This window comes from Nanorana parkeri, unplaced genomic scaffold, assembly GCF_000935625.1.
Source record: "Nanorana parkeri isolate BGI_ZX_2015 unplaced genomic scaffold, ASM93562v1 scaffold242, whole genome shotgun sequence".
NCBI classification, from domain to species: domain Eukaryota; kingdom Metazoa; phylum Chordata; class Amphibia; order Anura; family Dicroglossidae; genus Nanorana; species Nanorana parkeri.
In genome coordinates, this window is record NW_017306510.1 from 826,677 (window position 1) to 850,470 (window position 23,794).

General features: G+C 41.4%; 1 protein-coding gene across 1 annotated transcript in view; it reads left to right on the forward strand.

Annotated features, from left to right (window-relative positions):
* LOC108787092 overlaps nucleotides 1-23,794 on the forward strand; it is a 46,656-nt gene that overhangs the window by 12,136 nt on the left and 10,726 nt on the right. Inside the window, exons 10-17 of the mRNA XM_018556547.1 lie at nucleotides 5,069-5,709; nucleotides 9,834-9,916; nucleotides 11,032-11,188; nucleotides 11,313-11,474; nucleotides 13,938-14,063; nucleotides 14,652-14,872; nucleotides 16,868-16,902; nucleotides 18,493-18,530. Coding sequence (XP_018412049.1) covers nucleotides 5,069-5,709; nucleotides 9,834-9,916; nucleotides 11,032-11,188; nucleotides 11,313-11,474; nucleotides 13,938-14,063; nucleotides 14,652-14,872; nucleotides 16,868-16,902; nucleotides 18,493-18,530 — 1,463 coding nt within the window. The remainder of the gene's footprint in view (nucleotides 1-5,068; nucleotides 5,710-9,833; nucleotides 9,917-11,031; nucleotides 11,189-11,312; nucleotides 11,475-13,937; nucleotides 14,064-14,651; nucleotides 14,873-16,867; nucleotides 16,903-18,492; nucleotides 18,531-23,794) is intronic.

Below are 23,794 nucleotides of genomic sequence, written 5' to 3' on the forward strand. Positions count from 1 at the left end.
ACACAGAACTAGTGCCCCTAGATGGCACCGACGAGCCATCTGCTCCCATTATAGCCCTCTAGCACAAGTGTTTTGTTTTGCTTAATATTCTTTTTAAATAAGGTTCTCATTCTTTTTACACCAGTTATAACAGTAAATATTCTCTGTTATGGAAGTAAAATTGGATAAATCAATAATGGAAGAGCATCTTAGTGTCCTTGTCAACTATGGATGCACCGATACTAGTAACATTATCGGTGCCGATGCTAAGTATTTGAGCGAGTACTCGTACTCATACTTGCCCAAATGCCTCGATGCCTAGCCCATTACCTGAGCTTCCGGTATCAGAAAGCCGGGCAGCTGGGAAGCCGGCTCCATGCTCCCTCGTCACTTGGTGATGAGGGAGCATGGAAACGGCTTCCTGGCCAATCAGGAAGCCAGCGTCGTGTAATGACTCGTAACCTAGCTTCCTGATTGGTCAGGAAGCTGGCCAATCGGAAGACGGACGGCAAGTCATGACATGCCCCCCAGCTTTCTGATTGGCCAGAAAGCCGGCTTCATGAGGGAGCATCAAGCCGGCTTCCCGGCCAATCAGGAACCTGGGCGGCGTGTATTGGTTGGTTGTAATTTGGTTGCATTCGAATTTTCAAATGAAAAAATAACGGATCCAAATGTATCCAAATTTTTCAATAACGAAAATGTTAAATGCATCCGAGTTTTTTTCTAAATGTCCTTTTGAATTGATTTGTTTTTAAACATTAAAATAAATAGAGCATGCACTCCCCTTCCCAATTCATATCAGACCCTTTAGAACTAGTAGGAATTGTAGGGGGGCCCCAACGCCCCCCACCCCAAAATGCGTGGGGTGCCCCTAAAATCCTTTAGCAGAACCTTGACCTGAGCAGCAGCCTGGCAGCTCAGGAAACAGATGAGCGTGCACCCCCTTGCACCATACCAGGCCACATGCCCTCAAGCATTGGGAGGGTGCTTTTCCCCTAGAAAAGCACCTTGTCCCTGTAGAATGTGCTTTGCTTTAGGTGCCTTGATTTAGTTACAGACAACTGAATCCTAAATAGTGTTGGGTTTATTTACAAATAGACACACACAGTTGTGGGCAGTAAATACGAGCAGGGGGTTTGGACTGTCTCGGGGGATGATGACTCTCGGGCATATCTTTAAATATCAGTGTCCCTGATGGGTTTGATGACCCTCCCTGGGTTTGATGACCCTCATTTGCAAGAAACACCTTTATATGAAATCTTTTACCCCTACTCATTCACCAAGTAGACACTCAAATTTTAAACAAACACACAACACCTTACACAAAGTCTTTTATTAAAAAAAAAAAAACTTCCATCGATGTAATCCACAGGTCAAGCATGTCGTCCAGCGATGTAGAGTGTATAGTGGCGAGTTGCTTCACCTTTACCAGCTGCCTTTCCCATAGGGCAATATATGCCTACCGTTACTTGGATTCCCCCAGGACTTAGACTATACACTCTGGTCATAAATGTTGCAGATGGCCCCCAGAAGCAAAGGAGTAGTACTGACTACAAAAACACTTGGTGGCTTCCACTGATGTCACAGGTACCAGCAGCTCTTTTACTCCATGGAGACCCATGAAGCATCTTCTGGCTGTAGGTTGGGAACCGAGATGATAGGCATCCCTTGACATTCCTTGCCTACAGCAGTTTGGGTGGGGGGCTTGGCAGAAGTAATTTGGCTACAGGCACGTTGCGTCATACATTTAGCTCTGAAGTAGGAAGAAAGGATGATAACTGACAACGCTAGGACAGATCCACTTCCATGCCTAGCATGGTCAGTTAGAAACAGGAATGTTTTATCTGTGATGGACAGAATCACCAGGTGTTTGCTGAGTATTAAAGCTCTTAGTGACATTGCAGTTTGCACCAGGCTTAATAATGGACAATGCAAGGTAGTCCCCAACTTTGGTTTTAAAATGTTGCATACACTTACAAATGTAATTGCCCGTGTAGATGGAACGAATGGCTCCCTAGCAATAGCTGCACATGAGTAGAGGGGCACATGTGGATGTAAATAATGATAGATATAACATTTATTTTTGAGATAAGATTGCTTTCTATTGGTTGGCCACCTTCGGAAGTTTCTTACTACATTGACGTACACATTTCAAATTACAATATTTTTTTTCAAATTCAGCTCAGCTGTAAGATGATTGATTGTAAATTTTGAAATGTATTGTGGAATTAGATTTAGTTTTGTCCTGAAAAACTAGACAATAATTTAATATACGGTGCACCACCGCTTCCGATTATAAAAATTGTCTAGACAACAGTGTATTTTATAAGAATATTTTACCACCAAGCTTATGTAATTTACTGTCTGACAGAGCTACACTTCTGGTTGAAATGTTTAGGTTATTTGTTTCCTAGGCTACTGAAGGTATAAATACGCGTAGTGAAGAAAAATGATTGATGTGCGTTTATTTTATTTTTATTTCCTGTCATATGAAATTATGATTTTTTAATGAGCATCAGACCTTATGTTTACATATAGAAATATCACTTTTAAATCTCCATTACTGTGTTCCTCCCTGTTATATGAAAATATAAACTATAGTTCAACTCACCTAGGAGGAATAAGACATTGAAATACCATAAACTATTTAAAAATTGAAGACTTTGAAGTACCTTATACATACCTAAAATATTTCTTACCTTTTAGATTTTTCTATGGTGAAGGCTTTTGTGCAGATTCCAGGCTATTCTGAGCAGTTTGAAAATGAAAGTAGAGGGAAAGATAGAAGCATTGTATATTAATGAGAAGAAGCTCAATCTTTCCCTCTACTTTCATTTTCAAACTGCTCAGAATAGCCTGGAATCTGCACAAAAGCCTTCACCATAGAAAAATCTAAAAGGTAAGAAATATTTTAGGTATGTTTTAGGTACTTCAAAGTCTGCCTGTGCTTAAATGACTTAGAAGCATTGTATATTAATGAGAAGAAGCTCAAAGTCATTTAAGCACAGGCAGACTTTGAAGTACCTTATACATACCTAAAATATTTCTTACCTTTTAGATTTTTCTATGGTGAAGGCTTTTGTGCAGATTCCAGGCTATTCTGAGCAGTTTGAAAATGAAAGTAGAGGGACAGATTGAGCTTCTTCTCATTAATATACAATGCTTCTAAGTCGTTTAAGCACTGTCTGTCCTAAACAAAAGTGTTAATCTATTTTATAACTGATATTGAATATTGATAACTGATATTGATATTGTCAGCACAATACAGACCGGGTTAACTAGCAAAAACATGACTTCTTACAGCCCCATCCCTAACATTACATGGGGTAAGGGGGGAACTGGGTAACATTTTTAAGTAAGTAAAATACACTTAAAAACAATCACAAAACATCACTAGCCACACCCTGGTTGGATCACAATCTGTTCATGAACTGTTCCCCATAAATTATTAAGTGAGCAGACTAGATCAGAGAACATGATAACACATTTTGCAATACAAGTGCTCACTTGCCTGCTCTAGTGTGCCATAGCAGTTGAACCTTCTGCAGAAAAACAAGACAATGTTTTTATTTTTTTGCCATCTACTCTGAACATGGTAATTGTCACCAGTTCAACTTCTAAAAAGCTGAACTGACAAAAATGTGGTTTACCATTGCCCTTTATTCTGACTCCGATTGTTATATTAGTGATTTATCCCTTGCTGAGACCTCTATGTCTGACCTGAATAAGCAGATTTAAGCACCGGGGACAATCCATACCGTGGATCCTTATCAGATAGCTGAACTCACCAAATACCTTTTTAACCACAAAGCTCTTTATTAAATGCAGCAGGTTACAGCAGACAACAGGATGTAGCAGATGATAGAATTATGTTATTTGCAGGTCAAAGATGGTATTGTTTCCCCCATGTGAGCATATTACATGTGGCCATGATATAGGCAGCCATGTCACCAGAACGACTACTTCTTGGACCAGAAGGAGGAAATACATCATAAATGGGAGGGAATAAAGAAAAACATGGTGCAATAACCAAAATGACCAGCTACTGGCAATATGCTAGTAATGCTTAAGGAAATCAACTATATACATTCTCACTTCACATTAACCTCTTGCCGTCCGCCCGTAGTAAAAAAACGGACGGAATATTAACCATGACTATGCATTGTGTCATGCTTTTATTCCATTGTGTAGCAGTACACCCTAATTAACTTTTTATAACACTTTCATCTGCATCCCTTTACAGAGGAAAGTGGGATGTGTTGGACCTCATCAAGTAACAGGTTTCTATATGATCTTCTATTGCAAAATGAAATAACAAGCTAAAAGTCCCTTGAGCTGCCACAAAAGAAGAGACAACCTTCTTAAAGTTCAATCATTCATGTTTAGTGTAAAAATGTGCATACCTTTTATACTTGCTTTCTTACAGGACCAAAGAAAACATGTACAGAAGACACTGGGACTAATAATTCTATAATGTTATTGTCCTACACACTAAACAGAGCCAGTTTTATTGTGTATATCAAGGCAAATTGTCTTTTTGTTGTTTTGGCTATAGTGGGAAGAGTCTTGCATCCCTGCCAAATTGTAACTGCTATCCAGAGTTCTGCTAGAAAGGTTTTCCTTCTTTCTGTACTTCTGAAAACAGTTTTACCACACAGGAATTGTGGAGAGTCGTCAGCAGAGATAAAGAAAGAAAATAATTGTCTGGGGTACTAGACTTCTCTCAGTCTGCTAAACCAACAGTTTTTTTTTTTATCCTGAGTTGCTATTGCAAAGTCCCTCTCACTTCCTGGCTGTTTATCTCTCCAATGGAGATTCAGATAGAAATAAAACCACATCAGGGGTTCTAATTCTTCCCTATTCTACCCAAAACAAATATTTTATTACAGTAAAATATTTACTATTTGTTTAGATTTTCTCTACTTTTTTTGTCTACACTAGTTGATCTTGATTCCTAGGAAGATTTAAAAAAAATGGAATTGGATGCTAATAAAATTCCTATAAAGATTACTCAACTTTCTCCGACGCTTGCTGAGCAAGTTATAAAAAAGATCCCACGAGCACAAAAGCTTTTGTGTTTTATTCATAGGCTATGACTTGTCTGGATTCACTCATTCAATCGCCATGAACCACAGAGAGAAATACAGATATTCTTTAGCGAGATCCTACAAGAATATATCTCGTATGGGTTCTCCTGTTCTTCAGATGTCAAGCCGCCCACACCATGGATGTCTTACCAGATTCAGTCATGGAGGATGCTCTAAAAGTACTGGACAATCACAATTTTTTTATTATGGAGAGCTCCATGAGTCCCATCACAGAAGATCTTATATGTACGATAAAGTAGATTCCAAAGCATTTGGTCATGGAAGCTCCAAGGCTTTTCTGCATAGTGGTCACCATGCAACTTCATATGGATGTAAAGCTCTCCAAGATACTAAGAATTTACCTGTGAGCCATGGCTATAATGTACATTGCCATAATACTTATTTGAGAAACTCCAGGGAGTACGATAAGTGTAAAAATCATAGCATTTTTGACTTCAATCAAAAAAAGACCATGATACACTTAAATGAAAGGCTGTCTTCCTATTTGGAGAAAGTTCATTCTCTGGAGCAGGATAAAGAAAGATTTGAGAAGAAGATTGCAAAATGGTATGAAAACAATGCTCCTGGCATGCCTGCAGACCTTAGCAAGTACTTCAAGACAATTCAGGAGCTCCAGAATCAGGTACAGTGTAAGCATATAGTACTTTTATATATTATTCAGAACAAATATTATACAATATTTTGTACATTAAATAGTTATTGTGCAGATCAACAGTTTGGCAAATGGTTTATGTAAAACAATTATTGTTACAGTTTTACCTCTAGGGGCCTCATTGCCATTAATTGTCGTCAAAGCAATGTGATGGCGATTCTGACTGGAATGTACCATCTTAAAAAAAAGGGTGTTAACATCATCAAACTGTAATTTCTGTTTGTTTAACAAGTCTAACTCATGGAAGATCCCTCCTATGCTCCTCAAAAGTGTCTCATATGTACAGTTTATATTTGGGTCCTCCTTTGGCTTCTACTCCCCAGGAAGGACCTCTCTGTGAATTTGTGCTAACCAAAAGGTCACAAAGGATCTTTACTGGAAGCCAAAAACTAACAAAAGGGCCCGAATGTTAAATGCTCAGGCAGAGAACTTAGGAAGAATGCGAGGACAATCCCTCATTAGACAGACTTCTTGAAAATGTAATCTTTAAATATAACATTTCATGTGAAGACCATCCAAAGATGGTACAACCCTGCAAATGCCACTATCACTTATATTAAACTGATGATCTTGCTTAAGAATAAGCCTCGTACAGGCAAAAATACATGAAAAAACTGCATCTGTTCTTTATATAGTGGCATCATCTCCCATGGCACTAAACAACATAAGTGATACAAACAAACAAACAAAAGTAATAAGGATTATACACAATACATAAATGTGTTTAAACCTTGTCAAGTGATAGGAATGGGTTCCCTGTCTGCACAACATTGCAATTTAAAGGGGTAGTTGGTACTAAAAAGGGTATACAAACCAGAAACAGAAAACCGAAAGGGCGCAACACTAGGTAGGCTGACTGTCCGGGTCGGAAGATCCAGGGAAGGTGACAGGGAACCACGATCCACAACCTTCTCGAGCTTGAAAAAGAGGTATCACTCCTCGAAACGCGTTGCTCACTGCCCTTCCATCCCGCTACTACCCTCTTCCCATCCCAGACCCGACTGACAGCCGACAACGGCTCCCGCACACTGCCCCAGTCTGCGCTGACAGTGACCGAGCATCACGATCCACAGCCGCGGCCACAGCTGTTCAGCCTGCTTCTGTCAACGCCGATTCTCTCCCACACTACTTAGCCCCTGGACTCACACAGCGGGCCACGGACTGAGTCCCCATTCTTTTGGTTTCTCTCCCCCCACTTTCCCCCTCGTCCACAGCCTCCTCTCCCCGTGTGGATGCACATCTTCCGGCACACCAGTTCCAGATAGACACCACAGATGACCTGATCCTCCACACCGGCCGTCCATCCTCTGGTCCCATGATTTAAAATGTAAGTGCTCATCCTTTTGTTTCCTCAGCTAGTCATTGTTTTTTTGCCCTTTGCATCCATTGTCACATGATTTTCACTGTCACCTTCCCTGGGTCTTCCGACCCGGACAGTCAGCCTACCTAGTGTTGCGCCCTTTCGGTTTTCTGTTTCTGGTTTGCATATCCACAGGCACTCCTCCTGGGTTTCAGGGCTGCACACTATTTAGGGTCACACATTTTTCCCCCTCAATATCATTACAAGAGCGCTGTTTGTACGATTTGTGTTTTTGACTAAAAAGGGTATACTGATTTAGCAGGTTGTATATACTGTATAATGTGACAGGGTGTGTCTTGACCGACATAGGTGGAGTTGCTATTGAAATTGTGACAAAATTGAGTTCTCTAGGTCAAATTATATGGTTCCATTAACAGCTAAATTTTAAGGGAGAACGTGAAAGTTTCAGGGATTGGAGAGTACCAAACATAATTTGGGAGATCCAGAAGGGGAAATGCTTATAAGGAGTCTTAAAGAAGAAAGTGTGAGAAACTAACAAGAATGGAGTGTTGAAGGTCAAGATAGATATCTGCACTTGGAGGGGCAAAATGGGGGAAAACTCTATAGGTTATGAGTTTAAATTGTATTATCTAGGTAATTGGCAAGTAGCAGAAATGCTGACAGAGACAGAGGCACTTTAAAAGAAGGGAGGTAGATGAGTTGAGCATCAGAGTTGGGTGCATTTTTGTGGTATCATTCTATTAACTGGTATGTCACAGGGTAGAACATTAAAATATTCAAGCCAGTAAAAGTTTAGTTGTTTTTTAATGAAAGAAAAATGAAATGGTTGGTAAAAAAACCCATATCTTTATTTGTGATGTAGATAGGCAGAAGCCTATATTGATTCCCATTTGTTGTAACTGCCAGCATGTGTGTGCTTGTCATGTGTGTCAACATCTGTAATGTGACAATGTGTGTGCCAGAGCACAATGAAAACCAGACAAGCAAAAGGTGCTAGTTAAAATATTTATTAAGAACAGTGTCCACAGGAGTGAGTAGAGTCTTAAACCGGAACAAGCCATAGTCAGGAGCCGGAGTGGGAAGTCATCCAAGCCAGGTCAGGAACACAGAATCAGGAGCCAGAGTGGGTAGTCATCCGAGCCAGGTCAGGAACAAGCCAGTCAGGAGCCAGAGTGGGTAGTCGTCCGAGCCAGGTCAGGAACACAGAGATCAGCGTTGTCAGGAACAAGCCAGTCAGGAGCCAGGTCAGGAACACAGAGATCAGCATTGTCTTGAACAAGCCAAGAAATCTGTGTCATCAGGAACAAGCCATAAGCAGGAGCCAGGAAATCAGTGTCATCAGGCAGGAGCCTGAGGAGACCATCAGCCAGGATCAGGTCATATGCACTAGCAGGAAGACCACAAGGTCAGACTGGACTGAGTGGTATATATATATATATATATAGCCCGGGAGTAGTGAGCAACGTTACAAAGTCTGCTTGAGCAAGGAAGGAACAGGTGAGTGAAATGGCAGCCAAGCCAGCATTCTGCAAACCAGTAAAGTCAGGGTGGAACTCTGACAGTGTGTTAACATCTGTAATGAGCTCTGTGCTATTTGAAATTAATAGCTCCCACGTTGCTTTTTTTTCTTGTTGGGGATTCCACCATCTGAATCATGGAATTGTCCTGCAATAACGTCAAGAAGTGAAAAGTCTTTCTTAATTGGGCAGTTCCATTTGCCTAATCAATATTAAGATCGTTGAAATCCCCCATAAAAATAACCTCGCCCTTTTTTCAAGCCATTTCTGTCTATGAAAAGAGCCAATTTTTTTCATCATCCTTTATTTTAGGGACTCTATAACATATTACCACAGTCAATTTACTATTTGATGCACTCACATTAAGCTCCAGACACTATGGGGGAATTTATCAAAACTAGAGCAGACAAAATCTGGAGCAGATTTGCACTGCAACCAATCAGCATCTCTGTCTCATTTTCAAATCTTACCTGAGCGAACTGAAGAGAGATGCTGATTGGATGCCATGGGCAGCTGCTCCAGATTTTGTATGCTCCAGTTTTGAAAAATTCCCTCCAATGACTCCATCACTACTCACACTAGTTACGTCATCTCTCATATTCACGGTCAGATTGCTCTTGACATATATGCAAACCCTATGCACTCTTCTTCTAATCCTATCCCTCCAAAACAGAGTGCACCTCTTTATATTTTTATTTTGTAAAGTGCTGCAGAAACTGTTGGCACTATATAAATCCTGTATTATAATAATAATAACAACAACAACAACAACAACAACAACAACAACCTATGTGAGCTATCCAACCCGGATTCTGATACTCCTACCAAGTCCAAATACTCCTCAAATAACAGCTCCAGCTCTTCCATTCTCCTTTACAGACTTTGTCCATTTGTGAACATACATTTTCATTTTGTATTAGTGTTTAATAATGTTTTTTTGCTGCTCACTTTTGAATTACAGTCTGATTCAGTAACACTATATTGGACAGATAATGTAAATTATTTTCTGTCTACTTTGCGTCCTGCTTACCCCTCTATTGCACCTATCTCTACCCAGAAACCTTATACAGAACAGATATGGTTACTTTGAAAGCACCTGCAATTTGATCGATTGAACTTGATGGAATTGTGTCTTTTTTCAACTTGGCTAACTATGTAACTATGGTAATCTCGAGTTATTATTTTGCTTTAACATTTGACTGTTGATTGGAAAATGTGCATTAACGGCATGATTCTTAAATTCTTATGTCTTACAGATCTCTACAGTTTTTACAAACAATGTGGGTATTATCAGGAATATTGACAATGCTAGGATGGCTGTTGATGAATACAATAACAAGTAAGTTGATGCTATAAAGGTAGTAAATGAAAAGCAAACCAAAAGAGAATATTAAAATGAATTTGGAATTTCAATATACAGACTCTATAATTAGGGTCAAGATTAAAGGGAAAGAATAACGATAAGCAGATCGGTCTGCTGAAACCAGGATTCCCCCCAAATCCAGCCAATTTTCAGCGAGCTGTGATGTTCATCGTGTATGACTGATGTGTAGAGAAAATTAATTATTGGCACACGGGTTTTTACCAGTTCACCTCTGCTTTAGAAAAACATTTAAATTGAGGGTTTTGTGTAATAAACGTTGGTAGGGCCCCACTGCGTCCATGCAACTGCTTTAAAAAAAAATAATTGTCCAGTACAGCTGTATACTTTACAGATGTGCCTTCCACTTTCTTTGCTTTGAGATTTTAGCTGTCAAAGTCATGTGACAAAGCCTTCCTCCTATCACAGAGTATTCTCTGCAGTATTATGCAGAGAACACTCAAAAGGCCATGCAGATTCTACACCATGGGCTGCAGTTTTTGAATGACGTGCAGAAGTAGCGTGGAATAAACACTATGGTGTATTGCAAGTAGTGGTGTACTGTCCTTGTATATTACAATACCCTCTATTGGCCATTTTCATGCTAAACAGAGAACATTGAGTGTGGGTATGAGACTCAGATAATGATGGCTTGCAGTGGCTTGGCAGAAGTGAACTTACCATCTTGTCTTGAATTGTATTGTGATTGTAATGTCTTCCTTATATTGTAAAGCGAGACATAAATTGTTGTCGCTATATAAATCCTGTATTATAATAATAATAAGTGGTAGGAGGTCCAATGGACCACTTTACTAGTTCGCTTCGATGCTGACAGATATTAGGTTGCTGTGACTGGATCACTAGAACAGCAAATCTGGATACATTTACTCATCAGTAATAAAGATACCGATATAGTTTGGCCTTTTACACCCCCAGGCATAGTATCCGATTTCTTATTAACTAAGAGATTTATTGACCCAGTGGTAATTCAACTGACTGAATTCAACTAAAAACTATAATGAAAGTTTTGGGTATGTTTAAAGCATCCTTCTTTCTAATGTTGGCTTATAAAGACCTGTTTTTATTTATTAAAGGTATGAGGTGGAGCTAATTTTGAAAACCAGTATTGATGCTGATGTGAATTGGCTGCATGCTGTTTTGGACGGGTTTAATGACCAGTCAGTTAAACTGGATTCTGAGGCTGACAAACTTCAGCAAGAGATGTTGAAGATAAGGAGGGACAGTGAGCAGGTGATGTATGAAATACACTTGTAGACTACTTGACACAACCATGTAAACCAAGTATACAACTGTCATGTGCATGGTGATGCATTGTCTTTTGATTAATAACTTGCCACCTTCTCTAATGATGTAGGACATAAACTTTTTGACATCTCAACTTGGGACCAGAGTCAGTGTGGAGGTAGAAGTTTCTGCATCTGCTGATCTCAATAATGCATTATCTGGTATTCGAGAAGAATATGAGGAACTAATGGAAAAGAACCTGAGGAAAATTGAAAACCTTTTTCTGCAAAGGGTAAATGCTTATTCTTAAGTCTTAAAATGCTATAACAAAAAAAAATGTTTTCAGTAAAAATATATTTTGACCAATAAACCTTCTGATGGAAAACAAAATTATTTAGATCTCATTTGCATTAATGGTGATGCTGAAGTTGAATTCTTTAGTGTGTCTGAACCATGGGTTTCTAAGCAAATGTTGCTTTTTATATCTACCAATTGTCATGAATAATATGCCTCAATAAGAAGCTTCTCTGTCACAATGAGCACAAACTTCCTGCACTTTTTCCATTTCACCAGCATTGCCAACAGGTTACATACTTACAATAAACTTCACTGAGGAGGAAAAGATAAATAAAATGTTTAAGTAAGAAACTCATGAATGTAACATTTGCAAAATAATTCTATATAATGTTTTAGTGGAGGGGATTAAAAAAAAAAAGAAATACATAAATAAATAAAAAAAAAATATATATATATATGTATATATACACACTCCAAGTATAGGAACTAGGGATGCACCAATACCAATTACCAAGTATTTGGGCAAGTAAAAAAACGGAACTTCCGGTTAGAGCGAGATCTCCTCCCTCTGACCGGCAGCGTTGCAAGGGAAGTGAAGCCGGTGTTCTTTCGATAATCTGGGCCTACAGATGGCGATGCCGGTATTCGGTATCGGCAAGTACTGGAAAAAAAAATGATATTTGAACTCAATACCAAAAATGCGGTATCAGTGCATCCCTAGTAGGAACGTTTTTGGTTGCTAATGTTCACCCCCACTTTTGAGGATCTTTTTTAGATAACAATATTCTAACATGGCGAATTCCTGCCTAATTTTTTTTTTTCAATCAAGCATTATAAGGGGCAGAACTGTCATCACTTTGTAACAGAGTGCATGTGTCATAACTAGGGATGCATCGATACAGTTTTTTGGTATCGAGTACCGATATTTTTTGGTTTGTAATCGCTGATACCGAATACCGATACCGGCATCTGTGGACCCAGATTATCAGGAAGCTGGGTGGAGGGTCATGACCCACCACCCGGCTTGCTGATTGCCTGGGAAGCCAGTGTTCTATCAAAAGAACACTGGCTTCACTTCCCTCACGACACTGCTCGGCAGCCTGGCTTCCTCTTACATCACGACCCACCGCCTTGCTTCCTTATTGGTCAGGAAGAATCAGGAAGCCACGAGGCGGGTAATGACGTGCCACCTGGTTTCCATATTGGTCAGAAAGCCAGACTGCCTAGCAACAAGTGACCAATAAGGAAGCAAGGCGGTGGGTCGTGATGTAAGAGGAAGCCAGGCTGCCGAGCAGTGTCGTGAGGGAAGTGAAGCCAGTGTTCTTTTGATAGAACACTGGCTTCCCAGGCAATCCCAAGGCAATTCCTAACCAATCACGAAGCCGGGAAGCAGGTTATGACCCGCCACTCTGCTTCCTGATTGGCCAGGAAGCTGGCTCCATGCTCCCTCGCGACACTGCTGGTCAGAGGGAGATCTCCCTCTAACCAGAAGTTTTGGTATCAGGGTACGTATCTGAGCATACGAGTATGAGTACTCGCCCAAATACTCGGGATCTGCACTGATACCGATACTAGTATCAGTATCGGTGCATCCCTAGTCATAACCACATGAAGCTGCAACACGCTTTATGATGACTCATATGCCAAAGACTATTTGGTACCCTATAGATATATTAAAGACAAAGCTCAAGAAGGCAGAGTGAGAAGTAGCCCAATCTACAGCCTCTCACAGGACATAGTTTAGTGTAAATAGGGTCAACACTCAGAGTGGCAGTTAAGTGATTTGCAGGAAATGGATATGGCTTCATGCCATAGAGAAGCCTGGGGAAATCTAAGGCTCCTTATCCACTCAGAAGTGCTTTCACAGTAAGTGTATAAGATGTGATTCAATTTTTATACCTAGTGATCCTGGTAGCTTCTATTTTTTACAGTTCGATTACACATGACTTTCCCTTTTTGGCTTTGAAAGTCTATAAGCAACCTCACTTCTCTGAACAACTGTTTTGTGCACCTGCATTGCAAGTGCACCCGTACATGAAAAGTTGCTGAGAGAAGCCAGGTGGATCGTAGGCTTCGAAACCCAGAAAGGTAAAGCTAGCCCTACGTTCAAGCTATTGGTGGCCCTGTTGGCACCACCAGGCTTACCACACTTTGTTTACTAAATCAAACGAGCCAGATGGAAAATTGGCAGTGGAAAATTGTCTGCCAAACAGTGACTGCATCTAATAAGATTAGCTTGGATGGGGGAAACCAGTGATTTATCTAGCCATGTATGGCTAGCTTAAATATTGGGAAATTCCACACACCTACTAGGACTTTGTGAAACAGAAAAGGGAATGTAATGGGAGGAATTAATTATATTTTAATTTTGGACTTCTGTTTATTGCTGAATTGCCTTTTCTGTTATATAGTTTACTAGCTTTGCCTGTAGCTTAGATGTGGCTTTTGTCCCTTGCAGAGTGAGAAGTTAAATCAAAAAGTGACCTCTGGCTCCGAGCAGTTGCAGTCAGCTCATACTGAACTAATTGATGTAAAACATTCTCTGCAAACCTTGGAAATCGAACTGCAACGTGAACAATACATGGTAGGGCACATTTTCTATTTATATGCCAGTACACATGGTTCAATGCATCTGATGAAGTAATATAGGAAGTTTGTCATTCATGGGGCTATGCTGATATGCAATATTAAAATAATACCAGAAAGCTACCTGCTACAGGGAGTGCCCCATGGGGATATTCTGTACATCCAACTACTTCATACTATACATCACCTGTCCACACTGGGCATCCCTTTTATTATTACTATTGTATTACCATAATGTGACAATATGGATATCATGTACATTATACTATTGAATGTATAATCTCATAACATTATACATCCATGTGCCTACCTCATTTACTGTTTAACATTTTTATACCTGTATCAGAAGGTATATTCTGGGCATCATCTCTTGTATCCCTTTAAAATTCTCAATAATATGTAATTGTGTTAAAACAATATTTTAAAAAAAAATCTATTTATGCAAAAATTGTATTCTTCTTTAAAAGAAATGTGGTTCCAATTACATACTAATTGCCACATTAGCTGTGCCAAGTTGTGAAATATGGCTAATATACTGTAGTTACTTCTTGTATTAATTATAAATCTCATGGTTGTTGTATTTTAGATATCAACTCTGGAGGAAACTTTAGCAGAGAAACAGGCTTATTATGTCTCAGAGCTTGCTCAGCTACAGGGAGTGATCAATAGTGTGGAAAGCCAATTGGATCAGATTCGAACTGAGCTGGAAAGCCAGATTGAGGAGTACCAACTTCTCATGGACAAGAAAACCCATTTGGAACAGGAGATTAGTACATACCAATATCTAATGGATGGACATGGCATCAAGTAAGTAGTTTGCAGAAAACTTATTCTAAGCCAAGCAATTTAAACAGAACATAGAATAAAAATATGCACAAGGCTATCTCCAGACAAAATGATCAGTATGTCCAAAGATATAAGCAGCATAGCTTTCCTGTAAATGTAGATCTCAGGCCTGCTAAGTTGCACTTCTTGAGAATCTGTTAGGGCTGGAATAATGGGCCAGGTGTGGAACCCCTTGGCAGGGACGAATTATGTCCCAAAAGTGCAGTACAAAAGTATAATCCAATCGGGTAGTCAGGTCCAGTTCCGGGTTGTGGCGGGCAGCAGGAATCGTAGTCGAAGGGTCAAGCAAAAGGGTCGGTAGTCGGGAAGTCAGATCAAACAACAGGTTCACAGGAGGGAGCTGGGTGTTCACCATGAGGTAGAATAACTCAGCAATGAGTCAAGGCTCTGACTAGCTTTAAATACACAGGGAACCCAGGACCTCCCCCTGGTTGCCAGGGCAACCAGGAAGCTTGAAGTCCTCCCCCAGCATGAGTAGCACCTGTGGCTTGAAATGGCGCAGGCACACTACGCGAATTGCGCACTGGCCACACCAGCGCCAGATGCCCTGCCAGGGGGAGGAGGAGGAGCTACCTGCGCCCGATGCCTGCGAACCTGATGAGGAACGGCCCCCCTGGGTCCCTGGCAGAATCCCCATTGGTCATAAAAAGCACTTATAGCATTAATGAACCAATAAGTACGTTTTGGAGCCAAGTGGAGGAGGGTCCAACCTTGAATTTGCCATGTCTCGAGAAAGCAAAGTAATTACCCTGCAAATTCTAACCTAGCTGATGGACACTGCAAGAGTCAAGTGCTCATTTTCGTCTAGCGATGAAAATGAAAAAGATATACTCACCTGAGCCTCGCAGCTGGCTGGCTCCTAGACTAGTTTCTGCAGCCTGTCTCATCCTCCGCTACAGCGATGGAATTTCCTCAGAGTCCGCACGTCCTATACACTGTATAGGACATGATGACTCTCAGCACTTTAGACAGCCGCTACTAAGGGGGAGAGAGACAAAACTTAAACACCTTTGCTGGCCCCATTTCTAGGTGTGGATGACTAGTAAACCAGCCAGCACTGCCAATGTACCCCAGCCAACCAGTCCTGGCTGGGACCCTCTTGCTGATGTCATCATTGTAGACTGCTCTTCAGGATCGTTAATTTTCGTTAAATTCGGACATTGGGATGCATCCAAAATTCCGACTTCAAACAGCATGCGAATGTGAAAGAATCTAAATGTTCCTTTAACAAAAATTTGGATCCATCCGAATTTCATTCAAAACGAAACTAAACTGGACATGTCACTGTTCTCTGTCCATTCAAATGTTTTTTTGGCTGTTGCATTACAGGCACGGTTATGTAACTCTCTGTTGCGGAACTATTCTAAACGGAAATTTGGAAGGATACAAAATACGAATAACAAACTGAATCGAATTTCGGATCTGAAAAACAAAGAAATAAAAATCTTAATCAAACCGAAACTAAAATTTTTGTTTTGTGGGGTTACATGTCTACTAAGGACTCTTTCCCCTTCCACATACAGTATGTGCTTCACCCCTTCACTTGGCCATTCATGTGAAGAAAGATAGTCACATGTTCCTTCATACCCAGACATAATGGACATTTCACAACGTCCTGTGTTTTATATGTGGCATCCAGTATTCAGTAATGACTCAAAGTGCTTGATTTTACTGACAGAGTAGTAAATTTTTAGTTTTCAAAGTGAATTTTCACTTTGCAAAAAATACTCAATCATGTGCGAGGAAAATTTAAAAAAAATGAATTTTTGCTTGGATTGAAAAGTAACATTGCCAAGAGACCAAGTTCTACTCCTTTAGACAACTAAACCCTAGCGAGTCGATTATTGAATACCAGTGTGCACAAGGTTCTTGACCTATCAACTGGATACATAATACACTATAGTATACTGTGTGGTATGTAATAATGGTAATAATTTTAACATTTTGAATTTGCAGTTTAATTGGACAACCTCCCTTCAGAGAACACATTGGTGAGTATGTAAGAGTGACATAGCAAAAACAGTCAGTCAGTAGTATGTTTCTCCATTTGTATTCATGCTCCTTTCACCTACAATGTTAGGAGAGCTTCTACAGACACCCAGCATGAAGGTATAACTTGTAAAAGCCCTAATAAATACATTTTGGTAGAAATATTTAAATTAAATATGATTAGCTGTTTGCCCGGAGGTCGGCGTTAAAGCTAAGTTGAGTAGTAGGTCAGACTTTAGCACGGTTGCATTTAGTATTGGCTACCATTAGTAGTTTGTTGATTAAATATACCTATTGCTTTGATACATACATGATTGGTATACACAAGCATGCATTCATTTTAGGCATGAGTTTGTGTGGACCTGGTAGGTTAGTGTCAGGGAGGAGGAGCGTATTGCAGCCAGTGATGCTCACAGTTGGGATTTAAAGGGTTTCTAAACCCTCCATTTTTTTCATATATCTACTGCTAACAAGTAGTAGATACTGTATATATAAAAAAAAAAAGCGCTTTAAAAGTGGTTTAAACTTACCTCTGTCTTCGCCGCGCGCTCCTGTCCGAAAATTTAGAGAATGCTTGGGCGGCCGCAAAGCATCTTGGGGGGGGGGCGCATGCGCAGTTCGGATTTTCGGCCGGGGGACGAGGAGAGATGCAAGGTAAGTCTAGGGACGCATGCACCCGCATGCAGACACCGTGGGACAGGAAGTGCCAGCAAGGACAGAGGAGTCAGCGCTGGATCGGAGACCCGCAGCAGCGCTGGAGAGAAGGCTGAAAAGGACAGGAAAGAAGAGGAAGATTGCATTAAGAGACATCATTTAAGGTAAGTGCTTTAATTAACATTTGGGGGAGGGAAAACGTTTTTGACTTTAATGTCACTTTAAGCATCTGCTTTTTAAACAGCATAATTAAAAAAATTATGTAATAGTTGGGGGTGCACCGATACCCATACTAGTATTGGTGCCGAGTATTTGGGCAAGTACTTATACTTGCCCAAATGCTCCAATACCTACCCCGATACCTGAGCTTCCAGTATCAGGAAGCCGGGCAGCATCATTGGTGATGAGGGAACATGGGGCTGGCTTCCCGGCCAATCAGGAAGTCGGGCAGCGTGTAATGACTTGCTGCCCGGCTTCCTGGTTGGTTGGGTAGCTGGCCAAAAAGCAAGCTCCATGCTTTCACGTCACCTAGTGACGAGAAGCATGGAGAGGGCTTCCCTCGTGACGAGGGAGCATGGAGCCGGCTTCCTAGCCAATCAGGAAGCTGGGTGCCGCGTCATTACATGGCGCCCGGCTTCCTGATTGGCCAGAAAGCTGGCTCCATGCTTTTTCATCACTTAGTGACGAGAAGCATGGAGACGACTTCCCTGCTAATCAGGAAGCCGGGTAGCGAGTCTTTAGACGCTGCCCGACTTCCTGGCTAATTAGGAAGCCAGGTGGTGAGTCATTACATGCCACCTGGCTTCCTTAACGGGACTTCCGGTATTGGTATTCGGTATCGGCAGAGTACCGGAAAAAAAATATCAGGACTCGTACTCAATACCGAAAAAACGGTACCGGTGCATCCCTAGTAATAGTTTATACTTTCTGTTTTGCAGAACAAAGTTCCAATGATGAACAGAAGGACAACGAAACTGTAATGAAAAATCCAGAAGACTAACATGACAAATCTTATCAGTGGATTCATCATTCATTTAACAACATCAATTCATATTCAGACATATACAAAATAAAAACAGGCACGACAAATTTCCTCTTCAGTATCCTATCCTATCTTTATTTTTCTGAAAGATGGTACATAGTATGTGGAGTTTGTTGTAGGGGACTTGAATGATCTATTTAGTGGTTAAGGAACCATGTTCCTACTTGCTCAGTTCAGGACAGGTAATGGAGCCAAAAATGTATTTGGTCCAGGTCAGAGCTGTGACTTTTAGAAAAAGAAAAGTGAAGGCTTTGTACATTGCAACCCAACAGCTTGCTTTAATTTTTCAACTACACTAAAAAATTACAGCTGCAATGAGAATACCTGCTTCACTTCTACCTATCTATATTTTAATGGGACAGTCTTGACCTCTGGCTCCTAGAAAGGTTTAATAGGAATGGCTTTAATCAAATAGGGAAGGTTTGGGGAAAGTGTGGGTGGATCAGAGCGAGTTTTGAAATGCTATCTAGTCTGTGTGGATGAACAAGCACAATGGAATTCCTCAGCAATAAGCAAATAGACCAGGTCCATTTTAAGCTGCAAGAGCTCCCTGGGGCTATGATAAAGTAGTTGGCCAATCATTATTCTAAATTAAGTTTATATCCCATAACATAAATGTGGCAGGTTTCTCAAGAGAAAAATGTATCTAACAAATGTAGAGCTCAGCTCTGTTAAACATGCTGGCTAGGTTCTTATATGGGATCTAAAGAGCCTCTGTAACTTTGCCCATTCAGGGCTAAGTGACAGGATCTCTTGAAAGAAGAAACCTCCATCCAGTGATACTTACCTTCAAAGTTCTAATCCTGTTACATGTTGAATACTGTTAAGTTAATGTGTGCCTCCCCTCCCTCACTTGACCATGTTTGAGCCTGTCAATTGGCCACTAGGCCCCATATCTGCATGCCATATGCTTCTCCATATTCAGTAGTAACAGATTCTTAATGAGGGATCTGAGTAAGCAACAGTAAACAACATAATTGAGCATCAGTGGGCGGGGCGTTCTTCTTTGAAGAGAACCTAACACTTTTCCCTGACTGGGGAAATTGACAGATTCTCTTTAAAGGCAGATGTGACTTTTATACAATTGATTAAAACAAATCTTATATGAGTCATGCATAGATCTTGTATTTGTAATGTCTATAGCTAATTGACATTGTAAAAAAAAATATTTTTGGTGATTGGCTGCTTGGGCAATCAATGCTGTTGGAAGAAAGGCAGAGAGACCTTAGCAATGTGGGGAAGTAAGTCTAAGCTGCTGTGCTGCTGGAATCATAGTAAACTTTTGCTTTGTCCTGCATGGGAATAGTACAGGTTCACTTTAATGTTAAGGCCCTAACCCAGGCCTTATTTCATATGAAAACACGTTGACTAAGTCAATATGAATAACCTGTAGTGATTTAGGCTATCCCTTACCCATTTCGTTAAGGTGCTCCCAACTCTGTTGTAACTGGTACTAGCTCCCTTACTATTCCCCTTACTTAAAATGGCCTTGAGATGGTTGCTATTCATGTTCATGACTTCTAGATAGGACTATAAATGTGCACTGCACGTTGCCTGGTCATACCACTGCCCACTTCCTTCTGCTCATTGGCTCAGCTGTCCTAAAGTTACAATTAGGCATAAGAGTCAACTTACTGCAAATCCATAGGATACATTTGGAAATCAATCAAAGGCAAACTTGTAACAAACTTGTAATTAGCAAATTTGATCATTAACTGAGTTAGCTTGCATCCAACACCAGGACGGAAACTACCCAATGCTAAGGATCGTCTCTCACCTCAACACGACAGTGCTCTGGCAATTGGCTACTCGGGCATTGGGGGAGGCAGGGGGCACCTTTATACCCAAAAGTACAGAGCTTTTCTTATGTTCTAACAGGCACTTCCAGGTGTGCCCAACAGGGCCTGGGGGAAGAACAGTGGTCAGTCAGGTAGAGGAATCTCAAAGGAAGTCTATGGCACATCTGGAAGTTTTGTTGATGCCACACAAAAAAGCAGAGACGCTTAGTCTGCAAGGGGAGCGTGAATTCACAGCACTAAGGAGGCTTTATTAAGTGTTCATTGACTGTATGTAAGTGATGTGCCTGTAATGTTTAATGGCTGGTGTTCTTTTTTTTAAGGATGTCAAAACGGCTGAGCTCATTCTGTCTAGGTGAGAACCTGTGATTGTCATAAACAGCCCATAAAAGGCAGGTTTTTAAACATGGCAAAAGGAATCTTCAGCCTGTTTTTATAATCACATCAGCTAATTGCATGCAACTACTAGAATCATGTCCTAGCAATTTCAGAGACAAGAAAAAGAATGTTTGAAAGGTGTTTTCTGATCTGTATGATGTATTGAAGTCAGACAATAGTGCTCCTTTTGCAATTGTTAATTGTACATTTAGGGTTGTATTTATAAACAATTTGCAGATCCATAAGCCCTGAGAAATTGCATGTACATTCCTTCTGTGCAAATGAAGGCAAAAATAAATGCTATTAGTATATCTTATTTCCAAGTGGAATGTGATTTAATGTAAATACCACATTATGACCACTAGATGGAGCAGAGGAGAATAAATAGAACTAGTTTGCTTCTTTTAATCCCCATCTGCATCTAGTGGCCATAATGTGGTATTTACATTAAATTGCATTCGACCTGAAAGAAAATATACTGATAACATTAATTTTTGCCTCCATTTGCATAGAAGGAATGTACATGCAATGTCATAGGGCAACTTGCTTATAAATAGACCCCACATTATTTCTCTCTTGCACACTTTCTGAATGCAATTATCTTCCTCACGCTCTGATGCCGAAATGCATAAGCTATAATAAAGAACTAATTTTCTCTCCTCTAAACTGGTGTGTTTTATTATGGAATAATACAACATATAATGGTGTTAGAGTCCCTGTCAGTCTCTAAAAAAAAAAGATTGTCTGCAATAGAAGAGCTGTTATACTCAATGCCAATGTCTCCTATCTTCCCTCTGTTCTAGCGCTGCAGCTGCATTTCTGGAAATGCTGGATGTCTGACAGGTTACCTTTAAGAAAAGGGAAGCTATAGTTCTGTAGTGTTTTCCTTTAGCACACATTGTGCTATTGTTCTACAATAATACAAGGCAGACCTCAGACCAGAACCAATACACGGCAGACCTCAGAATAGGACCAATGTACAGCAGACCATAGACCAGAACCAATACACAGCAGACTTTATACCGGAACTAATACACGTAGACCACAGAATAAAACCAATGAATTGAAGACCTCAGGCCAGAACCAATTCATGGCAGACCTCAGACTGGGCAGTTAGAATGACACAGACACAACAAAATACAGGGCAGACCGTTGGGAGCATTTTGCATGTGCAGAATTCAATCCCATGCCCCCTTCACGCCCCCTGCTCCAGTGTGTGCAGTAAGGCTCTCAATTAGTCAATCTGCCCATGACCAGTACCAATGCATGACAAACCTCAGACCAGTACCAATGCATGACAAACCTCAGACCAGCACCAATACACGACAGACCTCAGAATATAACCAATGCACTGCAGACTTCAGACCAGGACCAATGTACAGCAGAACTCAGGCCAGAACCAATTCACGGCAGACCTTAGACTGGGCAGTTAGAATGACACAGACACAACAAAATCTCCAGGATCGGCCATCACACACAGACATATTCCACAGGGATCAGAGTGTGTGTGTGTGTGTCACCCTGCAGACCTCAGAATAAAACCAATGCACTGCAGACCTCAGACCAGAATCAATACAGGGTGGTCATTCCATGTCAGCATATGGGTGAGCGCTCACCTACAGCAGCTCCAGTGGGGTGCAGCAGGCCTCCCCGCAGGAGGCCAGCTACCTGAAGTACCAGCGTGACACCTGCCGTTCTGCCATCTCTTCTCACCTGGACCGGGAGTGCTGGATAATCCACGCCAGGGGCAGGGCCGAACAAGAGAGCAGGAGCCAATCAGCAAGCAGCTCAAGCAGGGCTGGCAAAGGCAGCAGTCAGAGGGTGCTGAGAAGGGGTGGCAGGGGCAGAATAATTTACCTTCACCTGTGCAAAAATGCATGCATCAGTCCTGTGGAGAATATGTGTCATACATGGCTCGGTGAATTGTTTTCAGGGCTGCTTCCACATGCCTTACATCTTTGGGCACAGTTATCAGTCTTAATGTGTTGCTGAGAGCTGTCACTGTGTGTCCCCTCAGGTATTCACACATCTCCGGGGCTGCTGTCATCCCAGCACCAATCTGACACAACAGCGTTCCAGCAGACAGGACAGATAGAACTCAGCCGGGAAGAAAGCGCTGCTCAGTCACTGGAGAATTGTAATTGCTGGGAAATGTTTTTTTTTTTTTTTAAGCTCCGTGGTAGTTGGTCCGATTAGGGCTAAACTGACTTTAACCATAGGGAGACACAAACAGGGACCTAATCATCTAGGCGCGCTGAACAGTCTTAGGGCCAAAGAGGAAGCAGAACACAATCGGTGAGCAGCTCTGAGAGCCAAGACCCCCCTTGGCCCCCCCAACACCCCCTGCCAAACCATGAGACTCTGCTGTGTTGAAGCAGCAACGGGAGGGTTTGGTGGGCCCGGGGGCAAGGGACAAATACTGCTGCAGGCTGGTAGTGGGCACAAGGAAACAGTAATCGTTGATGAGCCCCCTGCTGGCCGCTTATAAGACCCTTATCCATGCATGCAACCTGGGTGGCTAGGTAAAGGAGGGCATTGAGGTTGCAGCCCCCCCATTATTGGGGGGGACCTTGCAAAAAAGGGTGCCACAAGCCTCCCCCCTCTTCCAAAGTACTCTTGTCCTGATGTTGAGGGACTAGGGCCTCTTCCCACCTCCCGTGAACCAGAAATCAGGTGGGGGTAATATAGAGGGAACTTATGGTTGAATCTGGAAGCCCCCTTAAAGTAAGGGGGGGACCAGCAATCTTGCCCCTTACAGGGAAATGAGTACAGGGATACATTACAGTAATTCCACATAAGTAACAGTGTCCAGCAACATAAGTACAGCATCAATCACAATGACCTGCCATCACTGTTGTATACACAGGGCCGGAGCTAGGATTCTTGCCTACACAGGCAAGGTGCATTTTTGCGCTATGTTTTTTTTTTTCACTTACCTTCGGCACGGGAGAGCAGCGGCGAGTCAGCGCTGGTCCAGTGGGAGGAGCTCCAGGTGGGGTCCTAATTTAGCTGGCCGGCGACTGC